At 32.3% G+C, this 10384-nt stretch overlaps 1 protein-coding gene and 1 long non-coding RNA gene across 2 annotated transcripts; one reads left to right on the top strand and one right to left on the bottom strand.

Annotated features, from left to right (window-relative positions):
* Positions 1 to 1764: 1764 nt before the first annotated feature.
* On the bottom strand, positions 1765 to 4612 carry LOC134240261 (uncharacterized). The gene is made up of 2 exons (XR_009986401.1): positions 4167 to 4612; positions 1765 to 2446 (listed from the first exon to the last, which is right to left on the bottom strand). It is a non-coding gene; the product is annotated as an uncharacterized LOC134240261 (long non-coding RNA).
* Positions 4613 to 7276: 2664 nt separating this feature from the next.
* On the top strand, positions 7277 to 9990 carry LOC134239822 (uncharacterized). The gene is made up of 4 exons (XM_062721986.1): positions 7277 to 7613; positions 7981 to 8254; positions 8390 to 8437; positions 9644 to 9990. Coding segments are annotated over exons 1-4 (444 nt in total). The 5' UTR covers positions 7277 to 7611; the 3' UTR covers positions 9764 to 9990.
* Positions 9991 to 10384: the final 394 nt, after the last annotated feature.

Genomic DNA, 10384 nt, shown 5'->3' with positions numbered 1-10384 from the left:
ATTTCTGTTACATGTAGTGTTCTTATTGAAGCTGAATGAAGCATATATAATTCTTAATTGCATTTTCATGAATACTCTAAAAATAGATTTTTTAGATCACTTGAAAAAGAATATCAAACACTTATTGATGACTGGTAAAATTTTCACTGATGTGCCAAGATTAATGAATTGTAATGACAAAAATAGTAATACCAGTGTGTCCTGATTCATTTAATTCTTAATATTTTGAATTTAAATAAAAACATTTCTTTATTTGGATTTAATTCATTTAAAACTTTAATTGGAAAATTCCATATTTATAAATCTGCAATAAGAAACTGAATGTGGGGGTAACACATTGTTATGTAGGGTATTTTAGACTGAAGTAAATCATTTAAATACACAGAAAAATAAGCTTGTAGTATTTTAAATGCCTGGGAAACACACTTTTTGACATTTTAAAATTATGTTCACTATCCATAGGATTTTAAAACCAGTACAGGGAATGAAAATGACTCCACCATCAGCATGAATTCATTAGGCCGAAATAAAAAATACTCTTGTTTCCTTTCACCCGTCCTACCCTACATTTTACCCTCCGACCCTAAAAGTTTTTATTACATTTTCATTTTTTGGGTTACTATTTTACTAAAGTTGACCAACAATATTTACAGAACTAATACATCGTAAGTGTACAGGATACCTTTACTTTATAAATCTTTTTTAACTAACTTTCTTGTTATTACATACTATATGTTCTGGCAGTTCTGCATTCATTGAGTTTTGAAAATAAAATTTTTTCCCTACCTACCTACCCTAATTTTTTTGGTCAGGGGACAGGAAACAAGAGTATATTTTCTTTTGGCCTTATAGCGTGTTCGTTATAACCATGTTTTACTGTGTAGATATTTCTTCCCTTACATCATGATACTAGACAGTGTAATAAATACATTTTCCTAATTGTTTAAGCCAGTAGTTTAAATCATCCAATATTTATATATGCTCTAGTGTACCATAGATTAAGAGTTTGCTGCTAGCCAGATAATTCTTTTCATCTTGATGATATACATGTGAAATTAAAACTGTTAAGGGACTTCGACCCTCAGCCAGGAAGGACAACTCTTTAATTTAATTCAAAAAGTCTTTAAATGAAGCTCGAAAATTAAATCTTTTCATGCAACAATTGTCATTATATGCCTATCAATGTGCTTCAAGGTTCTTTGAACTTCTCAGAAAGGTCTAATTAAAAGTAGAAATTTTTAGATACCAATGTTTATTAACATGATATGAAATTAGAAGTGATTTATGGAGCTTTGCAAAGAACCTTGAAGCACATTGAGAGGCATATAATGAAATTTGTTGCATGAAAATATTTAATTTTCAAGCTTCATCTGAAGACTTTTTGAATTAAATTATAAATTAAAGAGTTGTCCTTCCTGGCTGAGGGTCGGAGTCCCTTAAGTACCGTACAAAACAAATTTCACAATTTTGAAAATGAAAACTTAACATGAAATTTACATTAACATTTTCTATCCGTTTTTCTGTTCTGTCTTAATTAACCGCCTTGGTAAAATGTTCATTTTCTGAAAATTTAACAAAATCCTAAATCATCTTTACCAAATTTTTCTTCTACCACTCCTTAGAAGCTAATAGTGCTGTATTAGGGCACAATATATTTGAGGTAGGAGACAAAATAAAGATTATTTTATGTTTGTTGTAGAACAACAAAGTACACATGTAAAATTTTAACTTCATGGAAACAATAAAAACAAAATTTCCAGTGTCTAAAAATTACAATTTATTTATAGTCAATGCCAAGTTAACCAATGAAATTATAATATAAATGAAATTACAAAGTGTCCCATAACATCTTTTAGAATTTTATGAAATAGTGTAATCATGGAATTATTAGATTAATAGTTTTACAATTCATGTCCCATATTCACTCTTTTTCACTTGTATTATATTATGTCAATAAAGTCAAATAAATAAATAAATAGAATCATGGTGTTCACATGAACAAATGAAGTTTTTTTTCTTTATCACCAGTAGTTTCTTTCAACAAATTCACTTTCTAGAATTTTTTTTATTGTAAGTTATAAATCCACCATTACATCATACTGTTCAAGTCCTCTACTGTCCTGTCCTCTACTTTTAGGAATGAAGAACACTTGTCTTTTTTAAAAAGCAGAATTTTGTTTGAATCATCAGTCTCCGACATCACTGCATGTAGATTGTCCGGTCCTTTGAATGAAACCATATAAACCGAGTTCCAGTGTCGCAGTTCATGTAGGTGTTGGTACGAAAAAGATCTCTCACTTTTCAAAGGCTTTAGTGCTGAGTACAGGTTAAAATATGCAGCCCTTCACCGGAACGTGTTGGCGTCTTCATATGAATGAATTAGATCTAGATTCTTATGTGCAGTGATGAAGCAACAAAACTGTGGACTGTTCATAGCACTCCATTTCTATAAAAGTACAAAGAAGACAAGATTTATTTATTGATGATTGATCACCTTAATATTATTATTATTTTTTTTTTTAATCTCCCACAATTTTAATTTGGGAAAAACACAAATAATTATTTATAGCATATATAATTATATAGACTTCCTATTGATTAAAGTTTGTGTATTTAATTGAATTGAGATCTTATTTGCAAGGGTATAAATGGATTCAAGTACATTTAAAAAATAAATTCTACATACAGGACATACTAGCTGCAGATCTGTAGCTCTCCAAAAAAAAAAATATTGATAGACCGGAGAGATACAGTGCCACCCATTGAAAAAACTGTATATTTATTGCGCACAAAAAAGTGCGCTTGGTTCTCAAATTATTTCTCCATGTTTTTAAAACTGTAATCTCAACATATTACTGACCATGTGTTCCTATTTAAACATATTCTTTCGCTGTTTCCACAACCAAACATTCCTCATAATTGTTGTTAATAATCCTCCTGAACCTGATATTGTAGTCATCGAACATTTTGCTTATTTATACTGCCATTTTGGTTTCAAAGATAATTTGGTCCAATATGCTTCGTTAAGATGTCAACTACGAGAGTACTTGATTGAGGATAAAGGAATATTTTTAAATCTTTCTTTTTGCAATTGAGGTAAGAATTTGGAAGAATTAATCAAGAACCGAGCACACTTTTTATGCGCAATAAATATACAGTTTTTTCAATGGGTGGCACTGTAGCTCTCCAGTCTATCAATATATTTTTTTTCGGAGAGCTACAGATCTGCAGCTTAGGACATACAAACTACTTTGTATACACAATTTTCCACTATGAAGATGCTATTCATCAAACAAGGAAAAGAATATGTAGTGAAAAGTTTTAAAATAAATGTATGCATATTTTCAAGCACAGATCCTCTCTCCTATATATCATAATTATTTTAGCTATTTCAAAATGATTTTTTGTACATACACAAATTCATTTTTCTGCACAAGTTTTTATAAAGTTAAGAACTTTACGTATTTAAAAAAATAAAGCTACAAAAGTACATGATTTTTACCTACATAATAACATAAAATCAACATGGTGAATACTATTTTTTGATGCGGTCACACTAATGATGAATACGACAAAATTTTGGCAAAAAAATGATTACTTCCTGAATCAGGAATTTCACATTAGTTTCTATGCAAAATTGATAATATACGAAGTTTTCATTTTTTGGTCAAATTTTTGTCATATTCATCATCAGTGTGACTGTATCAAGAAATGTTGTGCTCCCCATGTTGCGCCGTTCCTGCATTTCGCCACAAAATGCAAGTAAAGCAGAAAGTAGGTAAAAATAGCTACTTTGGGTAGCTTTAAATACCTAGGTAGCTATTAATACCTACGTAGGTAAAAATAGTCTTTGGACTGGACCTGATTAAAAAAATATTTACACCAGATTCATTAACATAAAATCAACTATTGCATTGGATTAATTATTACGTTTTGTTCATTACACCTCAGTCTATGATTAATTGCTTGCAGATAATCTCGTCAAAGGCACTGCGACTTTTATTTCTGACTTCCGTAAATTTAGAGGAAATTCGGATTGAAAAACTTCGTAGCATGTGTATGCCCATAAAACCCAACGGAATTTTGTAGTAATTAGTCATACTCACAATATCATACTTTTATTGTATTGTTTAACTGATTTTTCATGTGCATGCCTAACTACTTACCCCTTTATCACCGATCTCAATCAGCAATCCGTGGCGTGGCCTCACCAGTAGACTCCATAGCGTTTCCGTTTGGTGATCAGCTGATTCAGATTTGAAAATATCACGGGGTTATTGCTATTGAATTAATTTAATAATAATCTTAGGATTATATTGGCCAATTTGTCTGCAAGAAATACATTCTTTGTATTTATTTCCGACTGAAATAGGAATGTCTATTTTGCGGTTTCGTTTTGTGAAAATCAAATCTGTAGTTTTAGTAAACCAGGATAATCCTGATTTTAAGTAGGTCAATGCTGGTTTTAAAATAGGTCAATGCTAGTTCTATCCTTTGCTTGCTGATGCTGATCCAAGTAATGCTGTTTTTTTAAATGCTGATGCTGATGCTAGCTCTATCCTGATCCTACTTATGCTGATCCTGATGCTGGTTTATGTAACAAAATTAGTTCCCTGCACACGGCAACACCGTTCATTGAAATCAAAAACCGATAAAAAGAATTGTGTATCTTAGTGTAGTCTACTTGTGTGCCAAGTTATATTGAAATCAGACTAAAACTGTACGAGGAGTAGCATTTTGAAACAATTTCACAGAAATTTCTATTTTTAGTAACCACGGCAACACCATTCAACGAAATCAAAAACTGATACACAGAATTATGTATCTTAGTGTAGTCTACTTGTGTGCCAAGTTATATTGAAATCAGACTAAAACTGTAGAAGGAGTAGCATTTTTAAAGAATTTCACAGAAATTTCTATTTTTAGTAACCACGGCAACACCGTTCATCGAAATCAAAAACCGATACACAGAATTATGTATCTTAGTGCAGTCTACTTGTGTGCCAAGTTATATTGAAATCAGACCAAAACTGTAGAAGGAGTAGCATTTTGAAAAATTGTTTACAGACAGACAGACAGACAGACAGACAGACGGACGGACGGACGGACGACGGACGCATTACTATCGCATAAGCTCTTCTGGTCTCTGACCAGTAGAGCTAAAAACTTGAATCTACACTATCTGAGGATAATTCCACTTGAGTTTCACATTTCCTGCCCCAGTGGTTCTTGAGAAGAAGATTTTTAAAGATTTTTCTTATATATATTCCTATGTAAAACTTGGGTCGGCCATTTTGGCCCCACCTTGTCCTGGCGGTCATGATTTGAACAAACTTGAATCTACACTACCTGAGGACGATTCCACATGATTTTCGTCTTTCCTGGCTTAGTGGTTCTGGAGAAGAAGATTTTTAAAGATTTTACCTATATATTCCTATGTAAAACTTGGGTCGGCCATTTTGGCCCCATCCTAGCCCCAGGGGTCATCATCTGAACAAATTTGAATCTACACTACCTAAGGATGATTCCACATGAGTTTCATCTTTCCTGGCCCAGTGGTTCTGGAGAAGAAAATTTTTAAAGATTTTTCCTATATATTCCTTTGTGAAACTTGGGTCGGCCATTTTGGCCCCACCCTTGCACCAGGGGTCATGATTTGAACAAACTTGAATCTACACTACCCTGAGGATAATTCCACTTGAGTTTCACCTTTCCTGGCCCATTGGTTCTTGAGAAGAAGATTTTTAAAGATTTTTCCTATATATTCCTATGTAAAACTTGGGTCAGCCATTTTGGCCCCACCCTTGCCCCGGGGATCATGATTTGTACAAACTTCAATCTACACTACCTAAGGATGATTCCACATGAGTTTCACCTTTCCTTGCCAAGTGGTTCTGGAGAAGAAGATTTTTAAAGATTTTTTTCTATATATTACTATGTAAAACTTGGGTCGGCTATTTTGGCCCCACCTTTGCCCCGGGGGTTATGATTTGAACAAACTTAAATCTACATTACCTGAGGATGATTCCACATAAGTTTCACCTTTCCTGGCCCAGTGGTTCTTGAGAAGAAGATTTTTTAAAAATGCCATTAATTTTTCTCTTATTCATAATTATCTCCCCTTGGAAAAGGGCGTGGCCCTTCATTTGAACAAACTTGATTCCCCTTCATCCAAGGATACTTTGTGACAAGTTTGGTTAAAATTGGCCCAGTGGTTCTTGAGAAGAAGATGAAAATGTGAAAAGTTTACGACGACGACAACGACGACTACAACGACAACGACAGACAACGGACAAATTTTGATCAGAAAAGCTCACTTGAGCCTTCGGCTCAGGTGAGCTAATAAAAAGGAAAATATTATATGCTGCATGACACATACAATTTGATTTGCGATAATTATGATATTTAACGGCCATTGAATTTCGACGTTTTAAAAAAAAAACAATCGTCAATAAAGATTCCACGGGAACATGATCCCATTTTTAAATTTTAACCTGATATTTAATTAAGAATTAATTAAGTCTTGTGTATAATTTAATATTTGATATGTTTAATTTGAATTATTTGCATATTTAACATATGTGCATGTAATATTGAAAACACAAAACGAACTTTTATGCATAACCTACACCTTACGTCATATAAAGAGTTGAAATATTATAAGATATACTGACAAGAGGCTAAGCATTTTAGACACAATGTAAAGATACAATGGCATTACATAATAATGATTTGTCAAAAAGTAAGGGAAAATTGACATCATGTGATAGATTCCCGTCGTCCTGTAGCATATTGATGACACAATTTAGTAAAGAATTGGTCACATGTGACAATTTTTTTTCACATCATGCAATGAATTTCTGCCATCGTGTTATAGCGACTTGATATTGAATTAAAGATAAATTCACATCATATAATGAACTATTTAGACCAAATAGTAGAGAGTGCACATAATGTAATAATGAGTTGAAATTATATAAAAACATCTTTACACCACGTAAAATTGTTTTGACTTAATGTCATAAAGAGCTGATATAATCCAATGGAAGATTGCATGGCGAAATGTAATTGAAGTGCGAGTAAATGCCAAAAAGACTTAACATAATGTAATGGAAAGTTGACATAACGCAATAGTAGTGTGAGTATATGTCATAAAGAGTTGACATAATGTAATGGAAGGTTGACACAATGCAAAAGAAGTGTGTGTAAATGTCATAAAGTAACAATAACAGCCGATACACGATGCACGCGTCGCCTATGTGCCACTGTGTAAACCTGCTTTTTCATAGGACACATTTATTGTATTATATTATGGTGAATAAATTAATTAATATCAATATATTCGAACTTTATTTTGTGCATTTAAACCTTGAAATGAATATTAACTCGATGTATGAGTCGAAATTACAGGATCAAAGTTGATCAACCAGTACCGGAAATGAGAAAATATAGAGATCGCAATTTCAATTGACTCGACAAGGGGTACAAGAATTTTTCGGTTTTTGTCCTAAGGAGACGAAACATTTCATGTGCGATATATTCAAATTGAAGAGCAGACACTTCCTCTTCAATTGACAGATCCGAAGGCCATGGAAAGCGGTGTAATTTGAAATGTAAGCATCAGTGTTTAATCCAAATAATTTAGATGTTTATTTTTATATCATTAAGACAATTCGAATAAAATGGAATGCTATTTTCAGGAAGAATAATTATTTTAGCATCAAGTTTCATTTGTTTGATGTCAAATCATGCATGCGCAGGAGAGCGCTGGTGTTGAAAACACGAATTGACATTTGGGCGGGAAGAGTTATCCCCCGCAAGAACTTTTCAGTACAGCAGAGGAAATTCCAGCTGGTTATAAAAATAGCATAATATTTAGGAAATGAGTAATTTAAAGCCTTTATTATTAAGAATAGCATGAAATATTTGCTTATTCTTGAAATTAAAACCATTTGATATATTTTACTCGATAAATTTTAGGAGTAAAGATCCTAAATATAAGACTGAAAGTGATACCAGTGGCAGTGCCAGTAGAAGTGATTGTGAATCTGATTTATCTGAAAGTTTGCCATCAATATCAGAAGCAGTACCACTAAGTTGGTTTGATGCTTTACCAGAGGCGGAGCCTGAATCACAGTCAGAATTTGGATCGCAATCACTATTTAGTGATACAGTAACAGAAAAAGATACAAGTAGTGACACAGATAGTGATTCAACACAGCCACCATCAGATTTTGAATTGATGCCTCTGATGGTATTGTATTCTTGTTTGTTCCCTTTTTATTTTATTATTAAAGTGTCAGAAAAATAAATTTACATACTATTAATTATTAGATCAATTATCAGTGCATAACTCCACATATCTAACTTTTTTCCTTCTTATTTTTAGCCTAGTCCTATATTTGGCAACACTGTAAAGAGAAGACGTTTAGACCAAGTATGTATTTACCCATATAAGTTTAAGCGTGCTTATTGTTTGCTGTGTGCTTATATAGTGTGCTTTGCTGTGTGCCAATATAGTGTGCTTAATATATATAACATGCAGTTATTAATATCAATAGTGAATGCTTATATATAGAACTTATATATATAAATATAACATTAGATCTTAATATATAGCTTGATATGACTTTCTGCTGAAGAGGAAATTGCTAATAACAAACTGAAAAAGATTTTTTTTTTATTAAATGTTGCACTGGCTTGAAAAATCTATATTATATTAAAAACTCTCTCATTCGTGTCCACTTAGCTTTGATTAGGGAATGCTTATGCTTAATCATCATCTTTCATATGTCATTCATTAATTCATGTCAGGTAGATAAAAGAACACAAACAGAAATAGATTGCATAAACAACTATGGAAAAAGACTATTCAGTAGATACATAAATGCTCATGAAATTCTTTGTGGGGTCATTCCTTAATTACTGAAAATACTCAAAGGGATGATGAAAACATAATATATGTTGAAACACACACACAGACAGTTGAATCTGGTGAGTTGGTCACTTGCACTGCAGTTCAAACAGCTGATGCAGAACTTTCAAACTGCTTACTTTTTACTGAAAATTTACTGTCAACAACATACAACAGTGGAAACATTTTATCAGAATCATTCAGTCAAACTCTACTTACTCTAAATAAAAATGGAAGGGTTTGAAAATGTTTTTAATTTTTCATTCAAGGAGAATGGAAAAATTAAACAATGTAGTGTAGAAAAATTAGCAGCAAATTTGAAAAAATTGGTTAGTCATGCTTTTACCATACATGTTAAAGAATCAGACTGTCAAGAACACAGTCCCATTCTGGTAGGAAAGGATGTTCAACACAAGTTTGTAGATTCAGATGCTTGTGAAAAGTGGTGGAAGGGTAAAGTTGTTTCCCAAGTGAGTCATTAATGATGATTAGTTTAAGGGGGTGTTGTTGCTGCTAGATACCACAAAATTAGTATATATGCATGATATCCATATTAACAGAATAGAAATAGAAGAGTAATAAGTTATACACATTCAATTTTCTATTCCTAAATACATATATAGTGCAACAAACACAGGTAACTCATCAAAATCAACTTCAGAATTTACAAAATTTAATGCTTATTAACTTGTTATTACTATTTTCTAAACTATCTCTGTATCTCCACAGGTTCCAGGTTACCCTTCATGGTATAACATAGTGTACGATGGGGATGTTGCTGTGTATACCTACCAATTACTAGAGGACTGGAAGAAAGGAACCTTAAAAATTAATGTTTTTAAAGAATAAAATTGTTTTAAAGGGATTTGCTCTTCTCTTTAATTGATTTACACATGATTTTTACACAAGATTTACGAGTTTCCTTGGTGTTTGACTATTCATTCATTTTTGGTATCGTATAAGTTTGACGGTAGGCATCTTTACCGTGGCACAACTTTTTAACCACTTAAGTTATTTGAAAAAACTTTCCACCATTGATCTGCATTTAAAATGACCTTTGTAATGATACCAAGCATGTTAATATTTACTTGATATTGAAAAATCATCTGTTTTCATTACATAAAGAGTTGATATAATGTAATGGAAGATTGACACAATGCAATAGTGGTGTGGTTAATGTCATAAAGAGTTGACATAATGTAATGGAAGGTTGACACAATGCATAAGTAGAGTGTGTAAATGTCATAAAGAGTTGACATAATATAATGGACGATAGACACAATGCAATAGTGATGTGGGTTAATGTCATAAAGAGTTGACATAATGCAAAAGTAGTGTGAGTAAATGTCATAAGGAGTTGATATAACGTAATGGAAGATTGACACAATGCAATAGTGGTGTGAGTTAATGCCATAAAGACTTAACATAATGTAATGGAAAGTTGACATAACGCAATAGTAGCGTGTGTAA

The sequence above is a fragment of the Saccostrea cucullata genome, unplaced genomic scaffold (genome assembly GCF_032062105.1).
Source record: "Saccostrea cucullata isolate Sc308-1 unplaced genomic scaffold, CSIRO_AGI_Scuc_v1 ctg1460, whole genome shotgun sequence".
NCBI classification, from domain to species: Eukaryota; Metazoa; Mollusca; class Bivalvia; order Ostreida; family Ostreidae; genus Saccostrea; species Saccostrea cuccullata.
The sequence above is the reverse complement of the archived record's forward strand: the minus strand, read 5'-3'. Positions and strand labels throughout refer to the sequence as shown.